The sequence below is a fragment of the Schistocerca cancellata genome, chromosome 4, assembly GCF_023864275.1.
Source record: "Schistocerca cancellata isolate TAMUIC-IGC-003103 chromosome 4, iqSchCanc2.1, whole genome shotgun sequence".
Taxonomy (NCBI): Eukaryota; Metazoa; Arthropoda; class Insecta; order Orthoptera; family Acrididae; genus Schistocerca; species Schistocerca cancellata.
The window spans coordinates 779,082,708-779,101,770 of NC_064629.1; the positions used below are offsets into that span (position 1 = coordinate 779,082,708).

General features: G+C 38.2%; 1 protein-coding gene across 2 annotated transcripts in view; it reads left to right on the forward strand.

Annotated features, from left to right (window-relative positions):
• LOC126184627 (exocyst complex component 1) overlaps positions 1-19,063 on the forward strand; it is a 254,800-nt gene that overhangs the window by 128,177 nt on the left and 107,560 nt on the right. For both annotated transcript variants that reach the window (XM_049927094.1, XM_049927095.1), the window contains 2 exons: positions 1,423-1,580; positions 12,932-13,159. In XM_049927094.1, the coding sequence (XP_049783051.1) occupies positions 1,423-1,580; positions 12,932-13,159 (386 nt within the window). The remainder of the gene's footprint in view (positions 1-1,422; positions 1,581-12,931; positions 13,160-19,063) is intronic.

Sequence of the window (19,063 nt, forward strand, 5' to 3'; positions counted from 1 at the left end):
CACGCTTGATCAAGGTCCGTGTCACTTTCCATTTTTAACCAGACATAATGTTTGAGAAAGGAAAGAAATAATAATAATAATAATAATAACGCTCCTCCGCCCACTCTCTGTTCACCTGCTTCCCCCCATTTCTGTGTTTACCTGCTCTCCACCCTCCCTCTATCGAGCTGCTCCTTTCACCTCTCTCCATCTCCTCCTCTCCCCCTCTAATTCCATCTCCTCCTCTTCCCCTCTAATTCCATCTCCTCCTCTTCCCTCTCTCTGTCCACCTGCTACTCTTCTGTTTCTTTGTTCATCTCCTCATCCCCCCCCCCCTCCTCTCTCTCTCTCTCTCTCTCTCTCTCTCTCTCTCTCTCTCTCTCTCTCTCTCTCTTACCTTTCTATGCTAAGGATGAGTGATGGATGGTGTAAATCATTAAACAACAATTTTAATATTAGGTTTTTATTTGTTCAAAATATAAAAAATTAGATTTACTGCATAAATGGAACCCATAGTTTGAGCTCTCCAACATATTGGAACTCTCCCAAATCTGTAATTCCTTGTATCTGGTGACTCCATGAGCGGATTGCAAGCAGTAGACCCACAAAATGTGCTGGTCTGCAACTTTCAGAACCTGCTATATGACCTCAATAGAACAGGAATCACCATGAGTTTCCTTTGAACACCAAGTCACATGGGTATACCAGGCAATGTACTTGCTGAGAAACTTGTCAAGGATGCAACCATATTGGAAACATTACAAGTGAGAGACCCAGGCACAATGTTCAGTCTGATCTCAGACAGTGTTTTTTGGGGGCATGAGACAATGGCAAACAACTGCACATACTAACAAACTCCAAATGGTCAAAAAGAGTACTAAAGAGTGCCGAACTCCACTACAGGCCCCTTGCAAAATGGCAGTCATCTTATACCCCTTTTGTATTGGTCACACCAAATCAGAACATGAATATTGATTGCAACAACCATGAAATAGCTCATTTGCAAGACACTGTTCATAATGTTTACAGTTTAGTCTCGAACAAGGTATGGCTGGAACAAATGCCTCCCCATTTTATTCTGACCTGTCATCTTCTGAGAGTGCATATTTTTCCAGTTGTCTCTTTGCTTTCACACTGCCTCTTACGCTCTCATCAGCTACCTATCACTTGGTCTACCCTCAGCCCTTTGCTCTCTACTTTCATTTAATGCATCACCTTCGGGACTCTTTGTGTGCTCATTCTATGTGTGTAGCTGTGCCACTTCAGTCTTGCTCTCTTAAACCTTTTTCTCCAAGACACAACAGACACACTTCTGTAGTAGAATTGTAAAGGTAATTTCCTTTCCTTACATTGTGCTTATGAATGTTTTGGTCTGTTTTAAACCATGTATGGAGATTTTGAGTAACATAATTGTGATGCTGAAAATCACATATTTTTTCCCAGGGGGTTATGCAGAACCAGTGGAAGCAGAGGACTATTTAGCACTTACAGATCGTGAGGAAACTGATTTGGAAGTGTTGATATCCCAGTGCCAATTTGGAATCAGTAATGCTGAAGCATTTACAGATATGTTAGCAAAAGACCTCTCTGTTCTGGACGGTGTAAGTAAATTATTATAGCTAACTTGTTTATGGTTTTATGTAGATGTTTTATCAACTAAAACTGTAGGAAGGTGTAATTTGTTTTCTTCTAATTTTTCTGTTGTACTGCTGGTCGGTTAAGTTCAACTGTTACCACGATTTATCGGTGATACATTAGAAACCATATAACAATATTGATGGGCACCATCTAAGATCTAAAATAGTATTAATACAGTTTGGTGGCTATGTAGCCACTATCAGAACAACTGTGTGTCCACATAGCTAGTTCCACAAGATGTCATACTTGTGACCTTGGTATTCTTGAGCTTATAATGTTGGCTAAAACTGGTGTTGCCAATGTGCAGCTGCAGTCACTGTTTATCCTGCATTTGCTGCCCCTTTCCATTTCTCTAGTCCCCATCTTAATGCTAACACCCCTCCCCCTGATCTGAGTGTAAATGTTTCCTTGCCTGGTCATGCTTTCTCAGATAAAGTTTTGCAGGTAGTTTTGCAGCAATACCTGCAAAATTTCAAATAACTTTATTTTATGAATGTAGGCACAAAAAAAAGAAAAAAAGAAATAAACATGGAACAGAAAGGTGAGAGTCAAGTTATGATAAAGAATGTAATCACCTCATACAGGAATATAAGCCTCAGAATGATGATACAGGTATGTAATATGCATGTGAACCAGCTCAGGTGACATTGGCTTCCATTGTTTTTTCAGAGATGTTGGAGGAGGTATAATACCATGTGGATGTCTGTCTGAGACAGCCAAGCAGATCTCAATTTGGTTATATTGTTGGCTACTCATTTTTTAAGAGATTGTGCTGTTACAAACAATGGCTGTGTCAACATAACAGTGTTGACAATCATCATCATCATCATCATCATCATTATCATCATCCTGGAGTACGATTTGTCTTCTCATTCTGGTTTAGATAATGTTTATGATATACAAAATGTTATATTCATTTCTCTGAGCAAGGATGATTATATGGAGACATGCGCAATCCTCTATCCACCCTACAGTATACATACTGTTCCTTTTTCAAATAATACTGTCTAAATAAGTTACTTTCTTCTTTATTTATTACATAATTGACACGTTTCAGCTACTGCTATCATTTTATCCAAACTTATCGCCATCATCTTCTGTCCAAAGACTGGTTTGGTGCAGCTCTTCATGATGGTGTATGCTTTGCAAGCTACATCTCTCAATAACAACCACAACCTACATCCATTTGAATTGTACTGTATTGAAGCCTTGGCCTACCTCTACAATTTTTGCCCATCACACTTCATTCCATTACCAATTTCATGATTCTTTAATGCCTCTGGATGAGTCCTATTAGCTTCTTTTTTCACCAGGTCAAGTTCACTACCTGTTCATTAGTTATTCAATCTAACCATCTCTTCTCCAACTTTCTTCTGTAGTACCACGTTTTAAAAGGTTCTACTCACTTCACTTCTGAACTGCTTATCGTCCATGTTGCTCTTCCATACAAGGCTACACTCCAGACAATTACCTTCAGAAAAGACGTCCTGACAATTACATTGATATTAAATGTTAACAGATTCCTCCTTTTTTTTATATATATATAGAACTCTTTCTGCATTTTTACATCCTTTCTACTTTAGCCATCATCAGTTATATTGCTGCCCAAATAGCAAAACTCTTCTTCTACTTTCAGTATCTCACTTCCTAATCTAGTTATCTCAGCATTGCCTGATTTAATTTGACTACATTCCATTATCTTTGTTTTACTTTTGTTAATGTTCATGTTATAAAATATTTTCAAGACACTATTCTTTGCGCTCATCTGCTCTTCCGAGTCCTTGGTTTCTGCACAAGTTGTAAAGAACCTTTTGCCCCCTGTAATTTTTCCCTGCAACCTTCAGAATTTCAAAGAGTGTATTCCAATCAGCATTGTCAAAAACATAGGTTTGCTTTGCTTCAGCCAGTCTTCTAAGATAAGTCATATGCACAGTATTGATTCGCATGTTCTTTATTTCTCTGGAAGCCAAACTGATGTTCCCCAAGGTTGGCTTCTACCAGTTTTTCCATTCTTCTGTAAATACAATGCCTGACAAGAAAAAGAAAGACATGGTTGTACATCAGTGTAACTTCACATATGTAGACACGATTGGCGAGTGTTTAAATGATTCGAGCTGCAATTCTCTCTGACCAGTAGAACGACCACCAGAGTACATTAGAATTGTTCGTATATAGTGTTGTTATGAGGTCTAGTGGGTAAATCAGGTGCTTGATATGCATCAGATGTTGAGTGATAACTGTGAAGGACACAGAGAGATGCTGCATACTTGTGTGAGATAGTACTATCACCATCTGACAGAGTTTAAAAGGGGCCTCATTGTGGGTCTCAATGTGACCAGTTAGTTGAATTGTGCAGTAACCAGATTTGTGGAATATTTGGATGTGACTGTGGTATGATGTTGGATTGATTGGGAATGTGAGGGTAGGCATACTCATAAAGGTTCCATTAGACCATGTCTAACCACCACATGGGAGAATCACTATGCTCATCAAGTTTGTTTCCTTTAGTTACACAGTCCAGTCACATTAATGTGACCACTGCCAATGTTAGATGTCAATGTGCTATAACCACTCACAGATGTCAGGGGTGTGCGGAAATGGAGCAATTTATCTGACACCCGAAAGGGCATGATCATTGCCTTTCCGTTAAAGACTGAAGCATATCCAAAAGAGCTGAGTTTGTGAACAGTTTGCATGCCACTGTAATCAAGTACACCGTGCATGGCAAAATTGTGCTATCGAAACGTGGCATTGAGGCAACTGTGGTGCACCATGGGCCATAGATGATAGGGGTGAATGACAGCTGCAGAAATGTTTACAGGCAAATAGATATGCAACTGTTGTAGAGCAACTGACCACACAGCTTAACCGAGGGGCTACCAACTGTGCCTCCTCAATGTCTGTTCAGCAAATGTTGCTGCGTATGGATTTCCGCAGTAGGCCACTGGTTCATGTACCCATGCTGACTGCTGTTCATCAGCGACAGAGACTGGAATTTACAAACTGATTCCACAACTGGACATCCACCGAGTGGTGACAGCTGGCCTTTTGATATGAATCATATTTTATGCTCCATCGGGCAGATGGCCAGTGGAGTGTACATCCCTGCAACAATCTTTGGAAGGTTCCAGGCCAGTGGAGTGAGTGAAATGGTCTGGTTAATGTTTTTGTGGCTTTCCCTGAGTGCTCTCATCATTCTAGAAAGCACACTGGATCAACACAAATATTCATTTATCCTCGGGGGACCATGTCCACCCTATATGCAGTTTGTTTTTTTCCTCAACATGGTGGCATCTCAGAGCAGGACAATCCAACATGTCACACAGCTCACAGTGTATGTGTGTGCCTTGAAGATCACCAGGATGAGTTTACCATACTCCCCTGGCCACCAAACTCCCTGGATTGAAGCCCAATTGAGAATCTGCGGGACCACCTCAGTCTGGTTGTTTGCACCATATGGCCTTAACCGAGAAACTCAGTGCACCTGGCCTCGCCACTGGATTTGATACAGCTCTACATCCCTGTCAGTACCTTCCAGAACCTCACTGACTATCTTGCTGTGAGTCCCGTATAGGCAACATTTATCATTTCCATACTGATGCATGATAATAATAGCTTTTATTTGCCCCCTTGCCATTCCCGCTTAGCCATTTTTCACTTTGTCTTATTTTTTATATGTCTTTATTACCTTCATTTGCTCCTTTTTTTATATTTTCCTATTTTTTAATTAAAATTAATATCTCATGTGTTATCTAAGGATTTTATGAGCCTTTTCCTTTTACCTTTATTATCACCTGCTGCCATCATCACTTCATCACTCCGAGCTCTTCATTCGTTTTCTATTGTATTAATTTTCCATGTTTCAGTCCAGTGTTGCCTAATGCTCCTTCTGAAAGTCTCAATGACCTCTCCTTTCATTTTATCTATGTCCCAGAGCCCTAATTTCGTACCTTTTTGCAATTTCTTTAGTTTTAATCTGCAGTTCATAATAAATTCAGCATCCACGTATGCCCCTGGAAATGTCTAACAGTTTAAAATCTGGTTTTGAAATCTCTGTCTTATCTTTTGTAATCAATCTGAAACCTTCCACAGTGTCCCAAGGTGTCTTCCGCATATACTGTGGCTTGTTGGCATATCAACTAGTACTACTATGGTGGGTGTTGGCTTCATGTCTATCTTGGCTAAAGTAATATGTTTAATGTGCTGTTCATAGCGCTTTGTGTGTATTCATATTGTCTTCTTCATTATTGGACCTACTCTTGCATTGATCTTATTTGATTTCGTGTTGATAACCGTGTACTGACCTGCTTAGAAGTTCTGTTATGAGCCCACTGTTGTTTATCTGCTGCTATGGATGTCAATAATTCATAACCTTAACTTTATTAGCTTGGCTCACTTTGTTTGAATGGTTGGTTGTCCAGTGTCATTTTTTGAAAGCCCACATATGTGACAGAAATATTCCTGAAACCCTTAAATAGTTGAAAAAAAGATGAGCAAAATTATTTACACACACACACACACACACACACGCGCACACACACCTAAAGGAAGGTAAAGAGAAATGTAGAAAAGGAATTAAAATTCAGAGAGAAGAAATAGGAAATGTGTGGTTTGCTGATGACCTTGCAATCCTGTAAGAGATGGCAAAGGACGTAGAAGATCCCTGGAACTAAATGTATAGTGTCTTGGAAAGAGATTAGTAGATGAACATCATCAGAAACAAAACAAGGGTAGTGGAGTGTAGTTCAATTAAATCTCCTGATGCTCAAGGAATGAAACAAATAGTAAAGTTTTGCTATTTGGCCAGCAAAAAAACTGATGATGGCCAAATTAGAGAGAATATAAAATACAAATGTAACAGCTAGAAAACCATTTGTGAAAAAGAGTAGTACTTTCATATCTAATATAAATTTAAGTGTTAGGAAGTCTTCTCTGAAAGTATTTGCCTGGAATGTAACGTTGTACAGAAATGAAATGTGAACAATACGCTGTATAGAATAAATGTTTTTGAAATGTGGTGCTACAGGAGAATGCCAAAAACTGTGTGAGTGGATCAGGTAACTACTGGAGAGGTAGCGGCTCAAATTGAGGAGAAAAGAAATCTATGGCACAACTTGATTGAAGAAAGGAATCTGTCAATAGGACACATTCTGAGGCATCAAGGAATCCTCAGTTTTAAAATAAAGTAAGTGTGGGAGATAAAATTACAGTGGAGGACCAAAGCTTGACAGCAAAAGCAGGTTCAAATGGATGTAGCAGGTGGTGGCAGTGGCAGTGATTGTTATTGTATTTGTCATGCAATAAAACCTACCTGCTCTATTATAAGCCTTCGGTAGCTGTGCAGTTTTGCTGGATCACCACCTGGAATGACTGTTGTATGATCTGTCCTTAAAAAGAATAGCCAGAGGCTTCTTTTTAAGTTCAAAATTGGAAGGTCACCAATCTGTGATCATGTCTTTCAGATCCTACCGGTGATGACCAGGTCCCTTACAGTCTCTGATAATGTTTACAGACAGGCAGTTAGTAATGACTATATGTGGAGGTTAATAGTTCTTCTCTCTTCAGAAAGTAAAGTGCACACAGTACAGATGAAGTGATCATAAGTTGCTTCACATGCACTTAAGTAAAATACAGAACTGATACTACAGTCACAAATATTATTCAACTACAAAGTATGTTCTCTCGGCCTGAATGAAATGAATAAGAGGCACTAAAACTGGTTTCAGAGGCTGGGCTAAAATGTAGACTAGCTAGACTGAAGGTATAGTAAATGAAGACTATGAGCAGAATTAATGGAAAGGGAAGTTGGACTGAGGGATAGAATGAACAAAGACTTAGAGCATACTAACTGAAAATGGAAGTAGGACTTAAGAGCAGAAACAGAGCACAGTGAGAGGAGATAGCAGAATCACAATCATGTGAATGGTGTGTGTGTGTGTGTGTGTGTGTGTGTGTGTGTGTGTGTGTGTGTGTGTGTGTGTGTGTTTTCCTGTGTTCCTTATAAAGATTCACTCCATGATATTAATGAACTTTGTTAATTTAATTTATAAAATTTTATAAATTCTATTGGTTAGAAAGTTCATCTTTTTTGGGTATTGAGTCTGTCATTATATTTTGTTTGTATATTATATATCATGATCAACAACTATTAAAATATGCAGTGCTAATTTATTCCTACACAACGGGAGTCCCAGGTTTGTGACCATGGGCCCATCTTATATGTTACAACTTTTGCTCATTAATATTGGCATAATTTGATTCAGAAAAATCAGACGACCAAAAGTATACAGCAGATCGCAGAAATTTACAGTGGTTTGACTATAATTGGCACTGAAAGTTTGGATCAGGTGAAATCTTTAATTACCAATGTTTTTTTGAATTAATTAAGTTTGGGCTAATCTAATGTGTTACTGAAAAGAGGAAAACAGATCTTTAATTTGAAAGCAGTGTCTCTGTTTGAATTTACCCAGTAGCTCGTAAGATTGTCCCAATGCCTAGATGAATGATAAGTTACAATTGCAATAACTTCTGGTTGCTATCAGTTCTGATGAAACTAATTACCTCATTGCAACTGGAACAACAAAATGAATGATCTGAATAATAAAGTTTTGCGTGTGTTTGGGGGGGGGGGGATTCATTTCTACAATTTTTATACTTTTCGTAACGTGTGCTTAATGTAGGAACATTAACTTGAAAATTGTGAAAATAAAATTAGCAAAAAATTTATATGGGCCTTAATACATGATATAGAAGTGTACTCAGAGTAAGATGGTGGGAGCCGCCTGCTTGCTCACATGGTGGTGGTGGTGGTAACGGTAACTTGCAGCAGCTAGTGTAGAGAGCTGCATGAAGATAGACTTTGGAATGAAGGACATCATCATCATTATCATAATTTGAATTTGTCAGACATGTTTTCAATAGCTTTGCACTTATAATTAAGTGACACTATAATGTATTCCCCCCCCCCCCCCCCCCCCCCCATGAACCATGGACCTTGCCGTTGGTGGGGAGGCTTGCGTGCCTCAGCAATGCAGATGGCCGTACCGTAGGTGCAACCACAACGGAGGGGTATCTGTTGAGAGGCCAGACAAACATGTGGTTCCTGAAGAGGAGCAGCAGCCTTTTCAGTAGTTGCAGGGGCAACAGTCTGGATGATTGACTGATCTGGCCTTGTAACATTAACCAAAACGGCCTTGCTGTGCTGGTACTGCGAACGGCTGAAAGCAAGGGGAAACTACAGCCGTAATTTTTCCCGAGGACATGCAGCTCTACTGTATGATTAAATGATGATGGCGTCCTCTTGGGTAAAATATTCCGGAGGTAAAATAGTCCCCCATTCGGATCTCCGGGCGGGGACTACTCAGGAGGACGTCGTTATCAGGAGAAAGAAAACTGGCGTTCTACGGATCGGAGCGTGGAATGTCAGATCCCTTAATCGGGCAGGTAGGTTAGAAAATTTAAAAAGGGAAATGGATAGGTTAAAGTTAGATATAGTGGGAATTAGTGAAGTTCGGTGGCAGGAGGAACAAGACTTTTTGTCAGGTGATTACAGGGTTATAAATACAAAATCAAATAGGGGTAATGCAGGAGTAGGTTTAATAATGAATAAAAAAATAGGAGTGCGGGTTAGCTACTACAAACAGCATAGTGAACGCATTATTGTGGCCAAGATAGACACAAAGCCCATGCCTACTACAGTAGTACAAGTTTATATGCCAACTACCTCTGCAGATGATGAAGAAATAGATGAAATGTATGACGAGATAAAAGAAATTATTCAGGTAGTGAAGGGAGACGAAAATTTAATAGTCATGGGTGACTGGAATTCAAGAGTAGGAAAAGGGAGAGAAGGAAACATAGTAGGTGAATATGGATTGGGGGGAAGGAATGAAAGAGGAAGCCGCCTTGTAGAATTTTGCACAGAGCGTAACTTAATCATAGCCAACACTTGGTTCAAGAATCATAAAAGAAGGTTGTATACCTGGAAGAATACTGGAGATACTAAAAGGTATCAGATAGATTATATAATGGTAAGACAGAGATTTAGGAACCAGGTTTTAAATTGTAAGACATTTCCTGGGGCAGATGTGGATTCTGACCACAATCTATTGGTTATGAACTGCAGATTGAAACTGAAGAAACTGCAAAAAGGTGGGAATTTAAGGAGATGGGACCTGGATAAACTGAAAGAACCAGAGGTTGTAGAGAGTTTCAGGGAGAGCATAAGGGAACGATTGACAGGAATGGGGGAAAGAAATACAGTAGAAGAAGAATGGGTAGCTCTGAGGGATGAAGTAGTGAAGGCAGCAGAGGATCAAGTAAATAAAAAGACGAGGGCTAATAGAAATCCTTGGGTAACAGAAGAAATATTGAATTTAATTGATGAAAGGAGAAAATATAAAAATGCAGTAAATGAAGCAGGCAAAAAGGAATACAAACGTCTCAAAAATGATATCGACAGGAAGTGCAAAATGGCTAAGCAGGGATGGCTAGAGGACAAATGTAAGGATGTAGAGGCTTGTCTCACTAGGGGTAAGATAGATACTGCCTACAGGAAAATTAAAGAGACCTTTGGAGAGAAGAGAACCACTTGTATGAATATCAAGAGCTCAGATGGCAACCCAGTTCTAAGCAAAGAAGGGAAGGCAGAAAGGTGGAAGGAGTATATAGAGGGTTTATACAAGGGCGATGTACTTGAGGACAATATTATGGAAATGGAAGAGGATGTAGATGAAGACAAAATGGGAGATAAGATACTGCGTGAAGAGTTTGACAGAGCACTGAAAGACCTTAGTCGAAACAAGGCCCCAGGAGTAGGCAACATTCCATTTGAACTACTGATGGCCTCGGGAGAGCCAGTCATGACAAAACTCTACCATCTGGTGAGCACGATGTATGAGACAGGCGAAATACCCTCAGACTTCAAGAAGAATATAATAATTCCAATCCCAAAGAAAGCAGGTGTTGACAGATGTGAAAATTACCGAACTATCAGTTTAATAAGTCACAGCTGCAAAATACTAACGTGAATTGTTTACAGACGAATGGAAAAACTGGTAGAAGCCGACCTCGGGGAAGATCAGTTTGGATTCCGTAGAAATGTTGGAACACGTGAGGCAATACTGACCTTACGACTTATCTTGGAAAAAAGATTAAGAAAAGGCAAACCTACGTTTCTAGCATTTGTAGACTTAGAGAAAGCTTTTGACAATGTTAACTGGAATAATCTCTTTCAAATTCTGGAGGTGGCAGGGGTAAAATACAGGGAGCGAAAGGCTATTTACAATTTGTACAGAAACCAGATGGCAGTTATATGAGTCGAGGGGCATGAAAGGGAAGCAGTGGTTGGGAAAGGAGTAAGACAGGGTTGTAGCCTCTCCCCGATGTTATTCAATCTGTATATTGAGCAAGCAGTAAAGGAAACAAAAGAAAAATTTGGAGTAGGTATTAAAATTCATGGAGAAGAAGTAAAAACTTTGAGGTTCGCCGATGACATTGTAATTCTGTCAGAGACAGCAAAGGACTTGGAAGAGCAGTTGAACGGAATGGACAGTGTCTTGAAAGGAGGATATAAGATGAACATCAACAAAAGCAAAACGAGGATAATGGAATGTAGTCAAATTAAGTCGGGTGATGCTGAGGGAATTAGATTAGGAAATGAGACACTTAAAGTAGTAAAGGAGTTTTGCTATTTAGGGAGTAAAATAACCGATGATGGTCGAAGTAGAGAGGATATAAAATGTAGACTGGCAATGGCAAGGAAAGCGTTTCTCAAGAAGAGGAATTTGTTAACATCGAGTATAGATTTAAGTGTCAGGAAGTCGTTTCTGAAAGTATTTGTATGGAGTGTAGCCATGTATGGAAGTGAAACATGGACGATAACTAGTTTAGACAAGAAGAGAATAGAAGCTTTCGAGATGTGGTGCTACAGAAGAATGCTGAAGATTAGATGGGTAGATCACGTAACTAATGAGGAGGTATTGAATAGGATTGGGGAGAAGAGAAGTTTGTGGCACAACTTGACTAGAAGAAGGGATCGGTTGGTAGGACATGTTTTGAGGCATCAAGGGATCACAAATTTAGCATTGGAGGGCAGTGTGGAGTGTAAAAATCGTAGAGGGAGACCAAGAGATGAATACACTAAGCAGATTCAGAAGGATGTAGGTTGCAGTAGATACTGGGAGATGAAGAAGCTTGCACAGGATAGAGAAGCATGGAGAGCTGCATCAAACCAGTCTCAGGACTGAAGACCACAACAACAACAACATAATGTATTTCAATGTAATTGTCCATCTTGGTGGATATTATGTCTAAAAACACCTTAATGCGTTTCGCCCACAGCCATAATTAGTATCACATTTTTAAAAAACTGGATACACTGTGTCTCATGAGTTACACATACACCTGTACAATGACTATGTGTAGATGGTGATATAAAGTGTATCGAGTCTTTTAAATGTGATTCCGATGATGGCTAAGTCTGAAATGCATTAAGGAATATGCCTGTTCTTTAGCAGTTTCACATAGATTTCTTCTTTCTCATTCTCTTTATCTTACTTCCAACTACCTTTTATCCAGAAAAAGAACCAGTTCTTCCAGTACGACTGAATCTTTGTAGTCAGTGCTTGTGACAAACACTCGGTGTGAGTTGGTCATAGAATACTGAAAAGCTAACATGTAATTTATTAAGAGTTAAAATGTACTCAATATGTAAATATGCAGTACAGGTCTCATTTATTGAACACAGTGCGCAAACAGTGCAAATGGTCAGAATCAAGTTCTAAGTGTAGTAATCAGTGAACAGCAAGTACCATGGACGTAGCAGCAGTCATTGTCAGAGAAAAACTTGATTATACCTGACAAACATTAAGAGCAAATACTCGAATCTTGTGAAACTCATTGCACTGGTCCTATGCTTTTCTGGAAGCCACATTACCCTACATGGGTATGCTGCATAGGGTGACACTCTCAGTTCAAGCATGTGGAACAGAGTGCTGCTGGTGGTGTGATCTGGCAAACCTTGTGTTGGATTCACTGTCCTGAGTCACTGACAGATACATCGTGGCTGTGGCCTGTATCCAAATTGTGTAAGGTATGTAAGGTCCTAAACATTCATGTTTCGCTTTTGAGTTGATTTATTTTTTCTGGATCCTTTAATGATAAGTGGGAGGAGGTAGTAAATACACACATCACTAAAGAGTACATATCTTACACTTATTGTAGTGTACTACACATTTTCACTGATTTTTTTTATTAATGGAGGGTGGTTCCTCGTGTGTCATTAACATTGTAATTTTTTCATGCATCTTTGTAGGAGAATGTGCACAGTGTATTAGCATCAGAAAAACAAGTTGAACAACTTATGGAACAAATTGAGGCTGCAATAACAGAAGCAGAACGTGTTGAAGCTAGATTAAATTCGTATGATGAGGTCCTTTGCCATATAAGAGACACAATGGAAAAAATGGAGGAAAAGAATTTATTAATAGAAGTTGCAAACCGTAATAATCGCAAACTACTGTCAGAGCTGGAACAAGTGATTGTAAGTACCTAATTGACCACTTCTCATGATCAGTCATTGTGTTATTGACTTTATCTATTGCTTACATCATAGTCACTTGAATAAGACTGTTTGTAAATATGTGAATCTAATTTCATTTCAGTTCTTAGTCATGAGTTATGGAGCTGTTTTAATATTCCTTCCTGTTTTGGTGTATGTTGGAAATATGGTACTAGCTAATACTGCTTGTGTGTAATTGTAGGGATGATGGCCTGCTTTGCTGGCTATGACTAGTTTCTCAAAAATAAATTGGGGGCATTGTCGATGTTGAATCATTTGAGTCGTCATATAAAAATCAAGAGAGAATGAACTGAAACTTGTTCTTTCATATCTGTTGATGAGAATGAGTTAGTTATTTGCAGTTTCTATGAATTGTAATCACAACCTTTTGCTCTGATGTGGAACAAATCAGTTTCACAGTTATAGTACACTTTCTCAGCAGAAAATTTGGCAGAATGCTGACCATTTACATGATTCGTCGGGTCTTTTTCCTCACAGTCATACAACAAACTTGATAAGGGAATAAATGTACTGTTGAGCTGTTGTCAGCATGCTCAACTGTTTAAAAAGCTAACTAAAAGAAATTACAGATTGCACGCTTCATATTATTCTTGTATCTGCTTATTTGCAACAGACACTTTTTCCTCAGTGGTGAATTATTGGGGAATATGATGCTAGAAGGCATTAGTGAATAAAAATAAGAAAAGTAAGTCATAATCTTGATATTTTCTTCTCCAAAATCTGGTATATGTAACAAAAATGTTTCAAAATGTAGATGTTTAAGATCTGTAACATGTAAATTACACTTCAGATTCTCATCAATATAAGTGCCTAACAATTTAGAATATTCTCTTTCATTTACTGATTTACCCATGTGCATTGCTTTTAATGGTGTGATCAGGCCATGTGCATTATTAAATTATGTGTATTGTGTTTTATATAAATTCACCGACACTCTGTTTGCAGAAAACTGATTATTAATTTTCAGGAAAATGTTATTTACATTTTCAGGTGTCGAATTTTCTCCCTTACGATTTACTATAATACTTTCTTCTTCAACTGAGAATACTGTTTCTGCTTCTTGGATATAAAGGGCGTTTAAAGGTAACAATAACAAGAGTATACCCAATCCTTGCGATACAACTGTAGTGATTATTACACATTCTGAAGATGACATTTCATTGAGTATGCTCCCTGACTTTATTAATGCAACATGCTGAACAGTTTCAGTCACAGTCAGTTACAAGGAAGCTTTTTAATACCGCAACATTTGAACTTGTATAGGAGAATACTGTGAACTGTGAAATAAAGTGTTTTTGACAAGTCACAGACATTACCAGTTGGCAATATTTTCTTATTTAAAGAGAAAGAGAAAGACCCATGATGCCACTTGATGGGTGGTGCACTATGAGCAGACGGACACAACACGTGTGATATCATTGTCAATACCAGACAGAATCACATGGCAGCAGGCCAGAAATTTTGTATGAGATACATCCCAAAGGTCAAGGTGGAGAAGGTGCATGATGTCTTGCTGCAATGCAGATGGGATCACAACCCTAGACACTGACTCTTTAGTAGTCAACAGTAACACAGCATCACGAATGGAGAGCTGGTGATGGAGAGCATAATATTGACGCAAGGGATCCTAATGTCCGGCCCAGTGGTCTATCCGACCAGCTGTGATGGACAAATTGAACAATGTGACATAAGACAGGATTGGCCGTGACAGAGAACTGCTAATAGGAAAACCATCGAGGTACTTTGGGCTTCGATGTCTAATTGGAAACACAACAGTTCATCCTGATCAAATGCTGGATTGTGGTCAATTGGCAACTAAGAAAGAGCATCCACATTAGTGTGGTGTGCTGTGGGCAGAAATGAATCCTGTAATTATAGTATGACAAAAACAGAGCCCAGTATTGCAGGAAATGGGCTGCTTTGTCTGGAAGAGATGCTGAAGGATGGAAAAGAGAAACCAGAGGTTTATGTTCAGTAACCATATAAAATATAGAACTGTATAGGAAAACAAGAAATTTTTTAAGTGCATACACAGTAGCAAGGGCTTCTTTTCCTCTCTGTGAGTAGTGCTGTTGCAGCTGATTCAGGGATTAGGAAGCATACACAATAGGGTGCGTAGCCTCTGCTCTTCCCACATTGTATATAAACTTAGATTCTCGGAGCACACTATGCTGCCACTAACATGTAATAACTCATCAAAGTATGTATACTACACATCATCTTGTTGGATAATATAACTCAAGATGCTATCTCTCTTCTGTCAAATTCCACTTAATACAAAAAACTTCTAATAGATAAAATTCAAAAAGTACTATAATTGCTGCTGTAGGGATAATTACTGTCAGTTAGAATTGTTGTAATGATAACAAAGAAGAAGCAAAAATAGGTAATACAGTAAATTTTTGTAAGTACAAGAAGGGTTCTGAGTTCACAACAGGATGAAAGAAGCAGAACTGGTAGATGTAAAAGGATGTGGAGAGTATTGAAAATTAATACAACAGATTGTACATGGGCAAGTAAAAGAAACTTGTACAAATCAGGAAGAGGGACTTGTTTGGTTTCCATATCATTCTTCAGCATCGAAAACTTTATTTAGGCAAGGGAGCAACTTCTGTCAGTAGAACTATACTCTTAAGATGCCAGCTTTATAAACTGTATAATTTCACTATTGATGACCATCCTTATTCTGAACTGTCAGTCAGGGCTGAATGAAACACAGAGCATGGTCTGCATGATTGACCATATGAAAGCTTGCACATTTACAAATTAGATAGTGAGAGATTGGTAATGTGTAGTACAGGACATGTTATTTATAAACTCAGGGCTAACTTTCTCTTGAAGAAACAAAATGCAATTGAGAAACATATCTGTAATGAATGGGAAATGGTAACCTACTGCATCTCAGAACAATCAGTTGGAGTACATACAAGACAGCGTACAGAGGGTACAGAAATGTAAATAACAGTTGACATGGATACATATGTATAAACAAGAAAGGAGAAACTCTCACCTAACAGTCTTAGTAGAACTCTGTAATTCCAAGGAGAAACAGAATGTGTGAAAGTTGATGAACTGTGAATTGTGTCACTCTTGTGTAAGTTATGACGCTGAATTACAGCTTTTTAGCAAAGTATGTATGTGTGCCAGAGCAGGACTCAAACCTGTGACTTTTCCTTTTGCGGGCAAGTGCTCTCCAGGCATGACCCACAACCTGCCCTAGCAGCTCCACTTCCGTCCTTACCTCAACTCCTACCTTCCAAGTGAAAGTGTGAGGGTGGGTCTTGAATTGTGCTTGGATAGCTCAGCCAGTGAGTGCGTGCCCATAAAAGGCAAAGGTCCCAGGTTCAACTCCTGGTCCAGCACACAGTTTTAACCTGCTAGGAAGTTTCAGATCAGTGTACATTTCACTGCATAGTGAAAATTCATTCTGGACACTGAACTGTTTCACAAAGTTTACTTTGAGACTGGACATGTGGTTAGGTGCTGTGTTGCACTTATTCAGCAGTAGTTGAGTTAGTTAGTTAGTCAGTTACATGTTCCTTTGATCAATAGCATGGAAAAACCATTGTGATGTGGAACGTGTCAAATGCACAAGAAATGTGCACAGGAAACAAGTTTTTTTTTCATTATAGCCATATACCGAAATATTTCTATTATCTATCGCATTCACTCAAATGGCACAAATTGCATATATTATATCTCCAGATTTATTTACTCATATTTAAGAATTCATCTATGGTATAGAAGTAGTTGTCAAGGAGGTATGATTTCAGTTTGTATTTGAAACTATTACTGCTGTCTGTCAGACATTTTATTTCATCTGGTAATTTATCAAAAAGTTTTATAGCAGCATATTTTACCCATTTCTGTGCCAAATATAGGTTAAGTAAAGGATAGTGTAGGTCTTTCTTTTTTCTGGTATTGTCGCTGTTGATTTTAAACTGGTCCATGTTGTTGAGAAAAAAATTCATTACTGAGTAAATGTACTGTGAAGCAGTTGTAACCTTTTAAACAGATGCCTACAAGATGTGCGACTATGAACCCCACACATTATTCTAACTACTTTCTTTTGAGCAGTGAATACCTTTTGCCTAAGTGTTGAGTTGCCCCCAGAATATTATTCCGTATGACATCAGAGAGTGGAAGTATGCAAAGTATGTTAGCTTACTAATTTCTTCATTTTCAGAATTGGCAAAAGTTGCTGAACCTAGTTGCTTTAGGAGATCCAAAATATGACTTTTCCAATTAAGATTCTCATTTATATGTACACCCAAAAACTTAGTATGCTCTACCCTGGCTACTGACTTCTTTTGATGTGTTATGTTTATTGAAGGAATTATACTTTTTGCAGCAAAAAATTGGATGTACTGTATTTTTCCAAAGTTCAGAGCAAGTCCATTCACAGCAAACCAATTAATGACTTTTCCAAAGACCTTATTTGTATCATTTTCTATCGGACTTTCTTTTACTGGATTTATAATTATGCTTGTATCATCAGCAAACAGTGTCAGTTCAGCATCTTGTTTCACATAAGAAGGGAGGTCATTCACATATATCAAAAACAGGAGGGGACCCATGATCAAACCCTTGTGGAACGCCTAATGTAATTTGACCCCTGTTAGATGAAATGGTAAACTCCTTTGAATCACTTGAAGCATATAGAGAGACTTTTTGCTTCCTGTTCTGTAGATATGACTTAAACCACTCATATGCTGTTCCATTTATATCATAGAATTGTAATTTCTGTAACATAATGTCCTGGTTCACACAATCAAATGCTTTGGATAAGTCACAGAATATTCCTACTGGTGACATTTTACTATTTAAGGACTCTATTATGTGGACAGTGAAACTGTATATTGCTGTCTCAGTGGAACAGCATTTCTGCAATCAAAACTATGATTTGCTAAGTATATCACTACTGTTGAGATGGGTAACCACTCTTGAGTACATTACTTTCTCAAAAATTTTAGAAAATGCTGTAAGCAAGGATACTGGCTGGTAATTATTGACATCTGTGGTTTCCCCCTTTTTGTAGAGAGGCCTGACAATGGCATATTTTAAACTGTCTGGAAAAATATCCTGAGTCAGTGATGCATTACATATGTGACTCAAAACATCAGCTGTAAGTGCTCCACATTGTTTTAATAACTTGTTAGAGATGTCGTCTACTCCAACAGAACATTTATTTTTCTAAGATTTAATAATTTTCCTTATTTCACAAGAGGTTGTTAGATGAAACTTAGTCTGACAAAATTTTTTTAAAACTGACTCTTCCATGTACTGCCTGGCTTTTTCTTTTGAACTATTCTCACCAATTTTTTCTCCTACACTTAAGAAGTAATTGTTAAAGACGTTGACTACCTGTTTACTGTTGGTTAAGATGGTCTCATTCTCTTTAACAGTAATACTACCTACCCCAGTGGTTAATTTTCCTGTCTCCCTTCTAACAACATTCCATATTGATTTGATTTTATTACTGTAGTTGTTAATTTCTTCTCTGACATACATATTTCATGATTTCCTTACAACTTTTCTCAGTATGTTAAAATAATTTTTATAGTGTAAAACTACTTATGGATCTTTACTAGTTCTTGCTGTCTCACACAGTTTTCTTTTTCTTTCTGAAGACACTTTAATACCTGTAGTAATCCAAGGTTTCTTTGAAAAGTTTGTGGTGTTACATTTAGTAATTTTCTTTGGAAAACAATGTTCAAAAAGGGATATAAATTTATCAAGAAATATGCTGCATTTGTCATTAGCATTTGGCTCATTATATGCATCTTTCCAGTTTACATTTCCTAAACTTTCTCTGAAGTGATCTATAGATACTGGGTTGAGCACCCTCACACTTTTACTTAATTG